At 65.7% G+C, this 16,097-nt stretch overlaps 1 protein-coding gene across 2 annotated transcripts; it reads left to right on the top strand.

Annotated features, from left to right (window-relative positions):
- Positions 1-675: 675 nt before the first annotated feature.
- AACS (acetoacetyl-CoA synthetase) lies at positions 676-15,732 on the top strand. Of its 2 annotated transcripts, XM_070399962.1 has the most exons (18): positions 678-892; positions 3,560-3,663; positions 4,134-4,254; positions 4,668-4,781; positions 5,020-5,117; positions 5,527-5,641; positions 6,126-6,207; positions 6,924-7,071; positions 7,478-7,558; positions 8,230-8,354; positions 9,399-9,463; positions 9,631-9,753; positions 10,450-10,563; positions 10,678-10,803; positions 11,899-11,968; positions 12,435-12,493; positions 13,487-13,689; positions 14,757-15,732. In XM_070399962.1, exons 1-18 carry the CDS (start codon positions 781-783, stop codon positions 14,892-14,894), a joined length of 1,998 nt encoding a protein of 665 aa, XP_070256063.1. In that variant the 5' UTR covers positions 678-780; the 3' UTR covers positions 14,895-15,732. The 2 variants fall into 2 exon arrangements, with proteins under 2 accessions (XP_070256064.1, XP_070256063.1); XM_070399963.1 differs by lacking the exons at positions 8,230-8,354; positions 9,399-9,463; positions 9,631-9,753; positions 13,487-13,689 and having other exon boundaries at positions 676-892.
- Positions 15,733-16,097: the final 365 nt, after the last annotated feature.

Here is a 16,097-nt window from a genome sequence, read left to right on the forward strand (position 1 = left end):
CGAGGTACATGCCCTTGACCTGAATCGAACCCGGGACCCTTCAGTCCGCAGGCCGACGCTCCATCCACTGAGCCAAACCAGTCAGGGCAAAAATGTATTTTATTTAATTACACCAGGGCCTATTCATTCCCAGGACAGCAGAGCCTCATCCCACTTTATCAAATGCTCAATTAAAAGAAAAAAGAAAAAAAAAAGCGGCCAGACCCTAGTCCGTGTGGCCCAATGGTTGAGCATCGACCTATGAACCAGGAGGTCAGGGTTTGATTCCCCATCAGGGCACAGGCCCGGGTTGCGGGCTCCATCCCCAGCGTGGGGCGCGCAGGCGGCAGCGGGTCCATGATTCTCTCTCTTCATTGATGTTTCTCTCTCTCTCTCTCTCTCTCTCTCTCTCTCAAATCAATAAAAATATATATTAAAAATAAAAGAGCGAATGACTGAACCCCTGACAATCCACGGGCTCCTGGCTCCTGGCTCTCCCAGCTGCTTGAACCGCCTCCAGCCTCAGGTGCGCGCGGGGAGCCCGGGTCCAACGCGCCTGCGCTGCCCCACCCGCCGCGTGGGCGCGGGGACTCCTTTGCGAGGCGCTGCACCCGCGGAAGGTTACACGCGGGAGGGGGCGTGGTCACGGTGGGCGGGGCCTCCGATGGGCGGGTCCGCGCGGGCCGGGCGCGCCGGGTGCCGCGTGGTGGGCGGCTGCGCCAGGCTCAGTCCAGCGCCCCGCCGAGCCGCTCGCGCCGCCGCCGCCTGCCCGCGCCCCGCCGCCCCCCGCCCCCCGCAGCCATGTCCAACGAGATCGTGGGGTGCCGGGTGATGTGGGAGCCCGACAGCAAGAAGAAGACGCAGATGGATCGCTTCCGGGAGACCGTGGGCGTCTCCTGCGGCCTGGTGCTGGGTGAGTGCAGCCGGCAGCCCGGGGGGGGGGGGGGGGGGAGCCCCCCCGACTCAGGGGCCCGCTTCCTGGGGCCCGGGACGCCCCTTTTCCGGGCGTTGCTCTCAGAGCCTCCCCTAGTCATTCGAAGGGCCCCCGATGTCCGGGTTCCCCCTCCTGGGGGTTGGAGGAGCCGCTGGACTGGGGTCCCTCTCCAGGGTGTGCGGCGCCTCGCACTGTGGGGGTGGCCCCCTTGTCTGCGCGAGGCGTCACCTCCCCACGTTCTGGGCGCTGGACTCCTGCCTGCAGCTTCTCCCTGCGTGTGGGGCGTCCTCTCCCTGGGAGGGTCTCCCCTCTGGCCTGGGGACCCCTCAGTCCACAGGGGGGTCCCCTGCTCCGAGGTTACTGCTTGTGGGCTGAGGGGCGCCCTGGGGTCTTGCGCTGCAGCCTGAGGCTCCCTTTCCTCCTGGCAGCTCTTCCCCCTGTTTGTGGGGTCGCTTGCCTGCTCTCAGTACCCTGTGCTGCCCCCTGGTACCCCCACCCCACCCCAGGCTGACCCTGCCAGAAGGCCAGCGAGGACTTGCAGGGCGCCCAGGAGGAGGAGGGTCAGGTGGGAGCCTGCCTTTGGGGTTGGGGCGAACCCCTCCCCTCTGCTCAGGCTCCCAGCCTCAAGGAGCCCTGGAAGGGCCTCCTTCCAGCTGCACCCCAGCCATCTGGGGGGGGGGGTGTGGGCTGGGAGGAGGCCTCCTTGCCTGTGTCCCCCCAGCTCCTGCTGGCTTGTCCCACACCACACTGACCACCCTCTCCCCCCCCCCCCCCGCCCCCCTTCTGGGGTTTTCAGCTCCTCCTGGCTTCTCCTCCCTCTTCCCCTGGGCGGGCTGCACCCGTCTTCCTCAGTCAGCATCACCTGTCCCCCGGGCTTGCACGGGGTGTCCACCTGCTCTGCCGCCTCTCCCATCCCCCTCCACCCCGTGCACCTCCTGGGCCGCTTCCTCTTCCTCCACCTCCACCCCTGGCTGGTCCGCCTGCTTCCTGCCTTCCGTCCCGCGCTCAGCACTCCCGCGCAGGGCCCGCTGGCGCTGCCAGAGCCGCCGGGAAGCAGGTCTGACTGGTCACTCCTCGGCCCAGAGGCTCCTCGCTGACCGTGGACCTGCAGATGGTGCACCTGGCCCCGTGCAGGCCTGCAGAGCATGGCGGGGTCTTCTTCTTTTTCTAAAATATATTTTTATTGATTTATGGGGGGAAGGGAGAGGGAGAGAGAGAGAAACATCAATGAGGAGAGAGAATCATGGGTCGGCTGCCTCCTGCAGGCCCTCCCCTGGGGATCGAACCTGCAACCCAGGCCTGTGCCCTGTTTGGGAATCGAACCCTGACCTCCTGGTTCGTAGACTGACACTCAACCCCTGAGCCACGCGGGCAGGGGGGTAGGTCAGTTCTTGTCACTGCTCCCAGCAGAGCTCACTGAGGACCCCTGCCCCCCAGGCAGACCCTCAGGGGCAGCCTGCAGCCCGGCCAGCGGGCGTGGTGGCGGGCGATGCCAGGCCCTTCCGTGGGCCCCACCAGACCTGCCACATGGGCCGCCCTCTCATGAGGGGAGGGCCGCGGCTTTGGGGTACATGCTCTTCGGAACGCCTGTGCCAAGTGCCTTTCTGTACACGCCAGCTGTGGCCAGCGGCTGGGACAGTGCCAGCCCGTAGCAGGCCGCGTCCCTGTTCTCAAATAGTTTGAGTGCAGTTGGGGGTGGGAAGCTCATGCAAAAATAGCCATGCTCCGGGGTATCAGCAGCCGGGGCAGCGCGGCCCACCCCCCGGTGCCTCACTGCACCCCAGGACTATTGGGGTGCCCCTTCCCAGGGCCGACAAAATCTCTGCTGAGGTTTGAAGGTGCAGGCTGGTCAGAATCCTGCGAGTGGACAGGGAGAGTGGGCAGAGGGAACGCAGGGCTTGCAAACCCAGATGCCTACGGGGCTGAGCAGGCGGCGGGTGTTCATGAGAGTTAATATTGGGTGAGCACTGTTTTTTTTTTTTGTGAATATGTTTTTATTGATTTCAGAGAGGAAAGGAGAGAGAGAGAAACATCCATGATGAGAGAGAACCATTGATCGGCTGCCTCCTGCACCCCCCACACTGGGGATCAAGCCGGCAACCTGTGCCTGTGCCCTGACCGGGAATGGAACCTTGACCTCAAATCCAACCTTGACCTCCTGGTTCATAGGTCGATGCTCAATCACTGAGTCCCGCTGGGCGGGCTGACTTCACACGGCAGTGAGCCTTTCCTGTCCCCCTGCCACGGTGCCCTGTGAGGAGAGGCTGCTATTTGTCACCTCCCTCTCACAGAGGGGGAAACCGAGGCAGGGCGTGGGCGGAAGTAACTGGCCTGAGGTCCACAGCTGATCAGTGGTCAAGTCCGGATTGGACCCCCGGCCTTGTGGCTCCGGGGTCCCTGGTCGTAGGCGTGCTGCCGGCTCAGACACGCAACCGCTCCTCATTGGCTCTGTGCCCTGTGGGGACCAGCGGGGGTGGGTTTGCCTCAGCAGAAATCAAGATCCCCTCCGCCTGGCCGGCCTCCCTGGACACCCGGGGACCGCCCGGAGGTGCCCGGGGTTCCTCAGGGGGGCCCGTCTGCTACGCAACTGCTCAGACTTTGCTTCTGAGGTTCATTGAGCCCTGTGCCCTTTGACGTTATTTCCAGGAAATTACCACGACCTGTACCAGTGGTCAGTGGAGTCCTATGCAGACTTCTGGGCCGAATTCTGGACGTTCAGCGGCATCGTGTCTTCGCGCATGTATGACGAGGTAAGGGGGGTTCTTGTCATGTGTCATCTTTATGGTTCTGTTCCAAAGTGAAGTGGTCATTTTTGGCCTTTCTCTCTTTCTCTCTTTCTTTCCTTCTTTTTTTTTTTAAACAATATATTGTTACTGACTTCAGAGAGGGAGAGAGGCATCCGTGATGAGAGAGAACCCTTGATCGGCTGCCTCCTGCACCCCTCGCCCCGCTGGGGATGGAGCCTGCAACCCGGGCCTGTGCCCTGACCGGGAATTGAACCGTGGCCCCCTGGTTCATAGGCCCACGCTCAGCCACTGAGCCACACCGACCGGGCTCACTCTATTTTGTGTGGGGAGAAGGCGGAAGCCCCAACTTCCTAGTTGAGGCCAGTTCAGGGTTTCGTCTGTAAAAGGGGGGATAGGAGGCCCTGGGCTTCCTGGGACGAGGTGTCTTGGTTCTTCATTCGCCCTGCATGCCTGCTCCCCGTCGCTCCCTGTAGGTGGTGGATCCCTCCAAAGGGGTGGCGGACGTCCCCGAGTGGTTCGCGGGCAGCCGTCTGAACTACGCGGAGAACCTGCTGCGGCACCGGGAGAACGACAAGGTCGCCCTCTACGTGGCCAGTGAGTCCCGGGACCCACGCCCTCGTCCCCGCTCCCCCTACTCCCTCCCTCCTGGGGGTGTCACTCAGGTGCCAGCACAGGAGCCCGTTTACAGAATCACCCCATGGCGTGTGGGCCTGAGTGGGTGTCAGCACAGTCACAGGCCGTGAAGCCGTCACCCCTGTCCGCTTCCAGATCTTTTCTTTTTAACATATTTTTATTGTTTTCAGAGAAGAAGGGAGAGGGAGAGAGAGAAACATTAATGATGAGAGAGAATCATGGATCGGCCGCCTCCTGCACGCCCCCCACTGGGGATGGAGCCTGCAGTCCTGCCTGTGCCCTGACCGGGAATCGAACCCTGACCCCCTGGCTCCTAGGGCGCCGCTCAGCCACGGAGCCACGCGGCCGGCGCTACCGTCCTTTTTCTCTCCCAGGGGAGGGCAGGGAGGAGATCGTGAAGGTGACCTTTGAGGAGCTGCGGCAGCAGGTGGCCTTGTTCGCGGCCGCCATGCGGAAAATGGGCGTGAGGAAGGGAGACCGGGTCGTGGGTGAGTGTTTCGGGGAGAGACCGAGGCAGAGGGAGGGGCCTGGGTGTGCCTCTCTGGGGCGAGCCGTGGGCACTCGGCTGTGTTTGCCAAGCGGGCGGAGAGCCGGCAGCCTTATCGCAGGTCAGCCATCAGGGGCCAGGCCCTGTCCGCCCGTTTCGGTGGCAGGACCGGCTGGGGGCCCTGCTCAGTGTCTGCCCAGAAAGCCCCGAGCCCACGGTCTCTCCCGCCCCCCCTGCAGGGTACCTGCCCAACAGCGAGCACGCCGTGGAGGCCATGCTGGCCGCAGCGAGCATCGGCGCCATCTGGAGCGCCACATCCCCCGACTTCGGGGTGAACGTGAGTCGGGGTCCCCATGGGAGGGAGGATCCCTGGGCCCATGTGTGCCTGGGGTGTGCAGCCCGGTCCCCAGGGCCCTCTGTGTGGCCACGCGAGCCGCTTGGGGCCAGCGGGGTCCACTCGGGAAGCTGGGGCCGGGTCCCTGGGCGCCTCAGCACAGCGGGGAGAGGAGGCCTCTGGGCGAGAAGGCAGCTCGGCCGCTTCCTGGGGACGGCGCTGACCCACCTGCGGGGCCGGTCACGTTGGCTGCAGTGACTGGGGGACTGGGGTTTACTGAGTCAAACTGGAACCTTCTGGGACCCAGTGGGGAGGAAGTTGGGAGCTGTGTGCGGCCTGGGGCGTGGTCGTGGCCCCGGGGCTGCCGAGGGGGCACCCGGGGTGACCCGCCTCTACCCTCCCCTCCCCTCAGGGTGTCCTGGACCGGTTTTCCCAAATCCAGCCGAAGCTCATCTTCTCCGTGGAGGCCGTGGTGTACAACGGCAAGGTGCACGGCCACCTGGACAAGCTGCAGCAGGTGGTGAAAGGTGCGGCGGGGGCTCAGCTGGCCTGGGGGGCGGGGTCTGAGGGGGGCCAGGGCAGGGGGCGGGGTCTGAGCTGGCCTGGGGGTTGGGGTCTGAGCTGGCCTGGGGGGGTGGGGTCTGAGCTGGCCTGTGTGGGGGAGCGCAGAGACGGGAGCCCCCAGGACTCACCGAGGCCTCTGCAAGCTGCAAACAACTCCCTGTGGCCTGGCCAGCGTGGCTCAGGGGTTGAGCATCGATCTATGAACCAGGAGGTCTCGGTTCGATTCCCAGTCAGGGCATGTGCCTGGGTTGCGGGCTTGATCCCCAGTGGGGGGCGTGCAGGAGACAGCCGACCCATGACTCTCTCATCATGGATGTTTCTCTCTCTCTCCCTCTTCCTTCCTCTCTGAGTCAATAAAAACATATTAAACGAACAAGAACCCTATGGACCCCGCGCCAGATGCTGCGCCCGACGGGCCAGTGCCTGTCACTGTTGTCCCCTCCGCAGGACTGCCGGACCTGGAGAAGGTGGTGGTGATCCCGTACGTCGCCCCCCGGGAGGAGGTGGACATCTCCAAGGTCCCCAACAGGTGAGTCGGCCTCGCGGTGGGCCATGCACCGCAGACCGCGGGGGAGAAAGGCGTTTCTCTGGACGCAGCGACTGGATGGGCGCCTGTGCAAGGGGTGCGTGTGGGAGGCGGGCGCCCAGGCTCTGCCCGAAGCACCTCTCAGCCTCCCTCAGCAGCTCCCCTGTCCAGCAGCCACAAGGTGGCGCTCAGAGCCCCGTCTCCACAGTGGTATCTGTAGAAGCACTTTATTATTATTATTGTTGTTATTATTTATTTTAAAGTATTTTTATTGATTTCAGAGAGGAAGGGAGAGGGAGAGAGAGAAACATCCATGAGAAGAGAGAATCACAGATCGGCTGCCTCCTGCACGCCCCCCACTGGGGATGGAGCCCGCAACCCGGGCCTGCGCCCCGACCGGGAATTGAACCCCGACCTCCTGGTTCCTGGGTCCCGCTCACCCACTGAGCCTGGGCGGCTGGGCTGTTGCAGCGCTTTAGGAAAGAGCCAGCCCGCCGCTGTCGGCTCTGTTAGCAGCTAGAAATGGTCACCTGTGCCCCCGGCTGCCCCCAGGTCCCCGAGGTTGGGAGGCGCGGCTTCTCCCCTCCCTGGCTTCCCCTCCGGAAGGAAGGTTGGTTTCCCAGGAGCCCAGGCCCTGGCCCCGCCTGGCTGGACCGGAGGGAGCGAGGGCTGCGTGGGGCGGAGGGCGTGTCACTGTGTGACCCCGGCCTCGCCCGCAGCGTGTTCCTGGATGACTTCCTGGCGACCGGGAAAGGGGACCAGGCGCCCCAGCTGGAGTTCGAGCAGCTGCCCTTCAGCCACCCGCTGTTCATCATGTTCTCCTCGGGCACCACCGGCGCGCCCAAGTGCATGGTGCACTCCGCGGGGGTAGGGCTCCCTGTCCTCCCACCGCACCCCGTCCTCCCACCGCACCCCATCTTCCCACCGCACCCCGTCCTCCCACCTCACCCCGTCCTCCCACTGACCCCGTCCTCCCACCTCACCCCATCCTCCTGGACATCTGGGATTGAGCCTGCGTGGGGAGCTGCTGTGCCCGGGCTGGGCGGGCGGCACCACGGTGGTGGGCACATGGCTCCAGGCCCGCAGCCACTTCTCCTGTTGCCCCTGGCCTGCTTGTGGGCACCTGGCAGCTCCCTGCACACCTGGCTTTCCAGTGCCTCCCAGCATCTGGGTTAGACCTGCTCATAGCCCTTGTCCTTACACCCCCACCCCCGTTCCTGCCCCCAGTGCTCCTGCCCCCGCCTCTGCGGCGCTCACGTGGTCTCCCCCCCAGGGCACCCTCATCCAGCACCTGAAGGAGCACATTCTTCACGGCGACATGAGCAGCAGCGACATCCTCCTCTATTACACCACGGTGAGCGGGAGCGGCCGGGGGTGAGCGGGAGCGGCCGGGGGCGAGCGGGCTGTGGGGGAGCGGCAGGGGGTGAGTGGGCCGTGGCTCCGGGAGACACAGTGGGGTCTGTGCTCAGAGGGGTGCCCGTCCCCCGCGGCTTTGGGCTCAGCTTTGGTCTCCTGACCTCTTGGCCTCCCTGGGCGCAGGTGTCAGTAGTGAGCCGCACCCACCCCCTGGGCTGCAGGTGGAGCGGCCTCCCCTGGCCACCCGCTCGCCGCTGCGCTTCCCCTGAGCCTCCGGCAGGAGGCAGCCTTGCCCACACCCTGACGTTGGCCTCAGGGCCCCTGGGTCTGGATAATGAATGGTGTTTTGGGCCGGGAGGTCTGTGGCTGTTAGGGCAGCAGTAAGACGTGTGTGCAGGTGGCTCGCCCAGTTACAGCCACAGCTGGGGACCCGGGTTTGGGGACCAGGCACAGCTGCCCCCACGCCCGGGAGCCGGGCCCCCTGTCCGCGTCCCGGGAGCGAGGGAGTGCGGCCTCCGGTGCCACCCGCCATGCCTGTGTCCTGGCCTCGCCTCGGCCCCGGCCCGCCGCCCGCAGATCTCGGGCCTCTCGCTGAGCGTGTGCCCTGGAACCACCCACAGAGGTGGCTGACCCGCGCCATCTGTCTGTCTGTCTGTCTGTCCGCCACAGGTGGGCTGGATGATGTGGAACTGGATGGTGTCCGCGTTGGCCACGGGCGCCGCGCTGGTCCTGTACGACGGCTCCCCGCTGGTGCCCACGCCCAATGTGCTCTGGGACCTGGTGGACAGGCTCGGGTGAGCTGACACCCCCCCCCCCCACACACCCCCCCCTCGCACACACACCCGCTGGCCGGGACCCTCACCCGTGGGCTCAGCTTGCTCTGCCCTGCCTGGCGGCTCTGGGCTGGGCGCAGTGGGATCTCAGGAGCAGAGTTGAAGCCAGTTAAGAGGAGCGTCCTGCCCTCCTGGTCCCTGGGGTTGTGAAACCTGGAAGGAGGAGGCACCCCGCCCCCCTCTAAGCCCCTCCTCCCGGTAGGAGGTGGCCCCGCCCCTCTAAGCCCCTCCTCCCGGTAGGAGGCGACCCCGCCCCTCTAAGCCCCTCCTCCCGCTAGGAGGTGGCCCCGCCCCTCTAAGCCCCTCCTCCCGCTAGGAGGTGGCCCCGCCCCTCCTCCCTGTAGGAGGTGGTGGCCCCGCCCCTCTCTAAGCTTTTCCCCCCAGTAGGAGGTGGCCCCTGCCCCTCTAAGCCCCTCCTCCCGGTAGGAGGCGACCCCGCCCCTCTAAGCCCCTCCTCCCGCTAGGAGGTGGCCCCGCCCCTCTAAGCCCCTCCTCCCGCTAGGAGGTGGCCCCGCCCCTCTAAGCCCCTCCTCCCGCTAGGAGGTGGCCCCGCCCCTCTAAGCCCCTCCTCCCGGTAGGAGGTGGCCCCGCCCCCCTCTAAGCCCCTCCTCCTGGTTCCTGTCGGGAACTGTCAGGCCGCCTCCCTAGCGATTCCTTTGCTTCCGGCTCCGCGCTCACCGCCCAGCCCGAGGTCAGCCGCGCTCTGGACCGTCCTCATTAGCTGAGCTGAGTCTGTGCACGGAGGGCAAACCGGCCGCTGGCATTTTTAAACCCTCGGCCATTAACATTTCAAATATCACGCCGCGGCCCGGGCAATATTTAAATCCTGACATTTGGCTCCTGGTCTCAGCCAGCGAGGCTCCTCCCTAACGAGACCGAAAGGTTAATCACGTCCCGGGAACTGAGTGTCCGTTCAGCCGGGTTGGGCACACGGATGGGAGGCGGGCCCCTCGGGGGAGGAACCTCGAGGAGCTCGGGGTGACCCCTTTCTCTCCTGTGCCCCAGCATCACCATCCTGGGGACCGGGGCCAAGTGGCTGTCGGTGCTGGAGGAGAGAGACCTGAAGCCAGGTGAGCCCCTGACGGCCAGCCAGGGAGGCCGCCCTCCCCCTCCCGCTCCACCCCCCCACTTCCCCCAGGGAGGCCGCCCTCCCCCTCCCTCTCCACCCCCCCACTTCCCCCAGGGAAGCCAGCCCGCAGGTGCAGGCGGGGTTTCACCTCTCTGCTTCTTCGCGCAGCGGAAACGCACAGTCTGCAGACACTGCACACTATCCTGTCCACGGGCTCCCCCCTCAAAGCACAGAGCTACGAGTACGTGTACACGTGCATCAAGAGCAGCGTCCTGCTGGGCTCCATCTCAGGTGCGGCTGTGGGGGCTGGAGGCCGGGGGGGGCCGGGGCCGGGGGGCTGGGGGGCTGGGGTCCTGCAGGGCTCAGCGGGGTGGGCGCCCGACCAGGCTGGTCCCCAGGAGCCTGCGCACGCCCTCTGGCCCCGCGGCGCCTGCAGGTGGATCTGACAGGCGAAGCACCCGTTTCCTGTGAGCCTGAGTCTCACTTCCCGCGGGAGCCCGAGAGGCGGTTCATTTAGGCTCCCCTCCCGCAGGGAGACGGTCGGAGAGTCACCCAGACACCGGAGGCCTGCGCCTCGGCCTCGGTCTCCTCTCCATTTCTCCCGTGAAGTGGCCCAGTCTGTCTAGAACTTTCCAGTATTTAAATATATATATATATATATACTTGTATTGATGTCAGAGACAGGAAGGAAGAAGGAGAGAGAAACATCCATGATGAGAGAGAATCATGGATCGGCTGCCTCCTGCACGCCCCCCACTGGGGATGGAGCCCGCAACCGGGCCTCTGCCCTGACCGGAACCGAACCGGGACCTCCTGGTTCCTGGGCCGCCGCTAGTCCACTGAGCCCCGCCGGGCAGCCGGGCCGTCGCCGTGCTCACGGGGAGGAGCGGGGCTGTGCTGTGGGGCCTCCCTCCCCGTTGGTCACTCGTGAGAAACAAACACTTGGTCTCCATTTTCTGACTTGGAATCCGTCTCTCGCTGTCGCAGGCGGCACCGACATCATCTCCTGCTTCATGGGCCAGAACGTCTCTCTCCCCGTCTACAGAGGCGAGATCCAGGCCCGCAACCTGGGCATGGCCGTGGAGGCCTGGGACGAGGCAGGTACGGTGCAGCCGTCTGCGGGGACGGGGTGTGAGGGGTGACGTGGGAGTGCGCGGGGCGGTCGGCTCGGTGCCGGCGGGCGTGTCCTCGCTGACCTCCCCTCCCCTCCCCCAGGCAGGGCCGTCTGGGGCGAGAGCGGCGAGCTGGTGTGCACCCGGCCCTTCCCCTGCCAGCCCACGCACTTCTGGAACGACGAGGCGGGCAGCAAGTACCGCAAGGCCTACTTCTCCAAGTTCCCCGGTAGGCGGGCCTGTGGGTCCAATTCCGGACGTCCCCTCCCCGTGCCCCTACCCCCGACAGCTCCCCCACCTCCCGCCCCGCCCGAAGCCCAGAGAGGCCGCACCCACGCAGCTCCTGGCACCCGGGGGCGGACGCGAACTCTGGGGGGCACCTCGTCCCTTCGGCGTGAAGCGTCCTATGCGCGGGAATTGGGGCTCAGCCTCATCTTAACCACGTCTGTGCCCAGAGCCCCGCGGCCCCACGTGGCACCAGCCACACGATGGCCTGCGGGAGGCGGGAGGCGGGAGGCTCGCTCGCTCGCTCAGAGACAGGGCTCCTGCGAGGGGGCCCGGCTGCCTGGGCCTCTGCCTTCGGTCTCACACCCCGTCCCCCAGTCCCCACAGAGATGTCGGGCAGGGCTTTCTGGGCGGAATGGTTCGGGCCGCCGGCCACCCGCACAGACGCACACCTCGCGGGCACCTTGCCCTGAGCAGGAGGGGCTGGTTTAAGCTCTGCCGCCCGCTGCTCTTAGTGCACTGGGCCAGCGGCGGTAGACTGGGACCTCAGCGGCCGTCTGTCCAGGGCTGTTTGTGCGAAGCTCTTGCTTCCTGCAGACTCTAGCCCAGTGTTGGCGAACCTTTTGAGCTCAGCGTGTCAGCATTTTGAAAAACCCTAACTTAACTCTGGTGCCGTGTTACATATAGAAATTTTTTGATCTTTGCAACCATAGTAAACAAAGACTTATATTTTTGATATTTATTTTATATATTTAAATGCCATTTAACAAAGAAAAATCAACCCAAAGAATGAGTTCGTGTGTCACCTCTGACACGCGTGTCATACGTTCGCCATCACTGCTCTAGAGCAAGCATGTCAAACTCGCGCCCGCGGGCCGCATGCCTCGTTTGTTAGGCCCGTGTTAGCCTTTGACTTTGACATGCTTGCTCTAGAGGGAATCTGATTGGGCATAAACCACACGTGGAGAATCAGAACAGGCAGGTGACAGGCACCCTTGCCCTGTCCCACCCCCACCCCCACCCCATACCATGCGGTTTCCGGCCGGGCTCCTGGGGTGACCCCTTCCCCTGGGGTGACCGAGCGCCTCTGCCGCCGCAGGTGTCTGGGCGCATGGCGACTACTGCAAGATCAACCCCAAGACGGGGGGCATCATCATGCTGGGCCGCAGGTGAGGGTCTGGTCGCCCCCCTTCCCTGGAGCCCCTCTTCCCGAGGCCGCCGCCTGTGTCAGCTTCCCACGGGCCTGGCTCACCTTCCTGGGCTGGGAGCTGGGGGTGGGGGTGGGAGGTGGTGGGGGCGTAGGGAGAGGCCCGCACCAGAGGCACAGCCGGTGACCGTCACAGGCGGCAGCTCTCCCGGTCGGGGCTCGTGGGTCCTGGGGCCCCCACAGCGGGAGGGACCCTGCACGGGGAGGTGCAGTGAGGGGACAGGGTGTCCACACGAGGGGGCTGCCTCGGTACCTGGCTCTGAGTTTAGGGGAGAGAGAGGGAGGGAGGGCTGGTTGGGATCAGAAGAGGGCACTCGAGCCTTCCGTGGCCGGCTGTGTGGAAAGGGGTGCCCACCACGCGGGGGCCCCTCCGGGACATGGCTCGCTCAGGAGCCACTCTGCGTTCATGCCCGCGTCTCTCTCCCCAGCGACGGCACGCTCAACCCCAACGGAGTGCGCTTCGGCAGCTCGGAGATCTACAACATCGGTAGGTGCTCCCTCTCCAGAGTTGTCCTCAAGTCCCTCAGGAGGGAGGGTGTCCTGCGGGGAGCCTGGAGGTCGGCTTTCCCACGACCTCCCCTCTGGCCCCACGCCTCCCGCTGTGAGTTGGGCACGGATGAGCGTGTCCTTCCCGGGATGTACCTCGTCCCGGTCGCTTGCAGCTCCCAGGACCTCAGGAGGGGGCTCTTTAGGGGTCCCCGGCCCGGCCCCGTCCTGTCGCTGCCCTGCTCCTGGTGAGCTGTGTGAGGTTCGTTACCTGTGCCTGCTCCTTGCGAGTGAAGGTACAGAGCACAGAGAGGTTGCGTGAGTGCTGAAGGTCACACAGCACCACACAGGGCGCCAAATACAGGGTGGGCCCCTGGGCCTTACAGCTGCACGCCCCCCACTGGGGATGGAGTCCGCAACCCGGGCATGAGCCCTGACCGGGAATCGAATCGTTACCTCCTGGTTCAACCACTGAGCCATGCTGTCTGGGTTTTAAATTTTTTAAATTTAAATTTATTTTTTGTTAATCCTCACCTGAGGATATTTTTTCCATTAATTTTTTTAGAGAGAGTGAAAGGGAGGGGGAGAGAGAAAAACATTGATGTGAGAGAGACACATGGATTGGTTGCCGCCTGCATGGCCCGGCTGGAGCCAGAAATGGAACCTGCAACCCAGGTACATGCCCTTGACCGGGAATCGACCCCGTGACCCTCCAGTGCCTGGGCCGAGGCTCTAACCACTGAGAAACACTGGCCCGGACAAGCCTCCTTAAAAAAATGTAATCTGGAAAGTCAGGGCCGCACATGCCTCTTCCTCGGAGACCGTCCAGCTTAAGGGGGCGCTGTCTCCCCGGTGGGGTGATTGTCCACCTGTCCCCGCACCCCCAGGGCTACCGCCGGGAGGGCTGGGAGAAGGGCCCAGCCTCCCCTGCGCCTCTCCCCGGGGGCCGGGCCGGCAGAGGCCACGTGTCTGAAGCCTGGTCCCCGTCTCGCAGTGGAGGCCTTCGAGGAGGTGAGCGACAGCCTGTGCGTCCCGCAGCACAACCAGGACGGCGAGGAGCGCGTGGTGCTCTTCCTGCGCATGGCGGCGGGCCACGCCTTCCGGCCCGCCCTGGTGCAGCGCATCCGCGACGCCATCCGCAGCGGCCTGTCCGCCCGGCACGTGCCCAGCCTCATCCTGGAGACCAAGGGCATCCCGGTGCGTACGCCCCGGCGGGCCTGCCCCCGCCCCCGGCCCCTGGCCCCTGGCGGCGGCCGCCGGCGCACTGGCACCTCCCGGGGGCCCACGCGCTTGGGGACTCAGGGCCAGGCTGGCTCGGGCTTTATATATAGCTTGTCCCTGTTGCCTGGCAACAAGTCCCTTTTCCCCTGCCACCCCCCTTTTTTAACCCTTCCTAAATCGCACCACAAAGCACCTTCTGCTAGACGCCCCCGTTCAGAGAGCAAGCAGGCCCAGCCCTGCACCCCCCCGCACCCCCCCCTCCACCGGCTTTTCCCACGTTCCCCACGCGGTTTTAGCGGGTTCTCGGAATTCCTGTGAGGTTCACTCCAGCTGCCGAAGCGCCGCCCCGGCCGGTTCATTCTAGGTTCCGCCTGGCAATGACCTGCGTCTATTTAGGGGCCTGAGCGCTGTCCGTGCACCCCCCCCCCCATGTGTGTGAGTGGGGTCGGATCACAGCACCAGGGATCTGTCAGCTGAGAGAGGGAAGTGCTGTGTACGTGTGTGTGCACGCGTGTGCGCATGTGTGAACGTGTGTGCATGTGTGTGCATGTGTGTGCATGTGTGTGTACACAGCTGCCTGAAGTCACAGACCAGCGGCCTGCGGAGCAGCTGTTCCCCGCGGCCAGCAGGTGGCGCTGCGCCTCTGAGCTGCTGCCCCGTCCCCGCCCCGTGTTCACTGCGGACTCGCTCCTGTTTGAACGGGGCGCACACGTTCCTTTCCGTTTGGTGACGCAGGGGTGTGTGTGCCCACAGCTCGGGCGTGCTCCCCTCCCTCGGCTCTCGGTGACTGTGGGCCGCCCCTGACCAGGAGGCGGCGGCGGCTCCCATGACATCCACGCTGGTTTTGTCGGCTGGTGGGGGGTCCGGTGACCAGCTCCCACGGCCAGCCCGGTCCTTCTGCGGGAGCTCGGACGCGCGCAAAGCTCGCCGTCGTGCGGGCCCTGGGCTGAGGGCTGGGGCTGGTCTCCGGTGGGAGGCGCGGGGTGGGCGGAGCGAGGGGCTCCTCCCCCTGGGGGTTAACCGCCTGTCCCCTCCGCCCGCAGTACACCCTCAACGGCAAGAAGGTGGAAGTGGCTGTGAAGCAGGTCATCGCGGGGAAGGCCGTGGACCACCGCGGCGCCTTCTCCAACCCTGAGACCCTGGAGCTGTACCGCCACGTGCCCGAGCTGCAGGGCTTCTGAGCGCGGCCCAGCCATGCGCGCGCCCCCGGCACCCGCGGCGCCCCCAGCACCCGCGGCGGCCGGCGCTGTAAGGCTGGGGTCCAGGACGTGGCCCAGACCCGCGGCTCCGCTCCTGGGGATGGGCACCCGGCTGGGGGCTAGGGGCTGGGGGCTGGGGAGGAACCTGCCCTCCATCCGGGAGGACCTGGTCTGCCCGCGCCAGTACGTGGACCTGCCCTGGAGGCCGGGGCGCGGGCTGGGCGTGGCAGTGAGTGTGGAGGGGTGTCCGTGCGCACGTGCTCGGCCCGCAGCCCCCCCCTCGGCCTCCCCCGCGGCCCGCTCCGCGCTGTTCAGGTGCGGATCTGCACCTCCAGCTCCGGCCGCTGGTCCTCCGGCCGGTCTGTCCGCTGGTTGCCAGGACCCGGCGGCCGACCGCGTGCGCCTCCTGGCGGTGGAGGGGACTCACCGTTCCTGGTGGGCGCGGCCCGGAGCAGGCGGTCCCTCCGCGGAGGGAGTGGGCCCCCGGCTGCATCTGACGTTATTTCATGGACCGAACGGGTTAATGTCTCAGGTGAACTGTCTGGTGCGCGGGCGCTTGGCGAGCCAGCTGTCCCTCCTGCGGGTGCCCCGAGCGGTGGACGCCTCGCTCCTCGGGTCGGAGATGGTGACCCTCCGGCCAGTGCGCCCCGGCCCAAGGTTGGCGGTGTCGTGTTCTTCCTCTTCCGCTGAGCGCTTGTGTCCACTTCGTGTCCTTTACACGGAGCGCAATGAAGGACTTCGCCGAATCCCTTTCCTTCTGATCACACGCCTGTAGGGGAAGGTGCCCCGGGAGGCAGTGCAATAAACACGTGTGCGCCACCGTGCCGCGTGCTCGCGTGCTTTCTCGGAAGGGGCGCCGGCTCCGCAGGCAGGAGGCGGGCTGGGCCGTGGGGACGGCAGGAGCCCGCCATGTCCCCGTGACAGCCATTCATCCGTGGGAAGCACAGCCGGGGGCGCTGCCTTCAGAGCCGGCTGCCTGGGCTCAAGTCCCGGGTGGACCAGCTGGGCCCCTCGGTCCGTGTCCCGGCCACTCGGGGCCTCAGCTTCCCCGCCTGGAACACGGGACCGTGGGGACACGCCAACCTGGCGATAGGAACAGAGTCTCGGCCGCGGCCCAGGGCGCAGGTCTCGGCGGCACCTGTTCGGTTGTTTGGATCCAGTTTAGAATCTGGGAGGTTTCACCAC

This window comes from Myotis yumanensis, unplaced genomic scaffold (genome assembly GCF_028538775.1).
Source record: "Myotis yumanensis isolate MYYU_CA2020_CCGP unplaced genomic scaffold, mMyoYum1.0.hap1 SCAF_19, whole genome shotgun sequence".
Classification (NCBI taxonomy): Eukaryota; Metazoa; Chordata; class Mammalia; order Chiroptera; family Vespertilionidae; genus Myotis; species Myotis yumanensis.

Bases quoted from the DNA above. Each gene is read 5' to 3' on its own strand.
- AACS (XM_070399962.1), top strand. From the start codon at position 781: ATGTCCAACGAGATCGTGGGGTGCCGGGTGATGTGGGAGCCCGACAGC. The intron at 4,255-4,667 runs GTGAGTCCCGGG...TTTCTCTCCCAG, and splicing joins GGTCGCCCTCTACGTGGCCA to GGGAGGGCAGGGAGGAGATC. The intron at 10,804-11,898 runs GTAGGCGGGCCT...CTGCCGCCGCAG, and splicing joins CTACTTCTCCAAGTTCCCCG to GTGTCTGGGCGCATGGCGAC.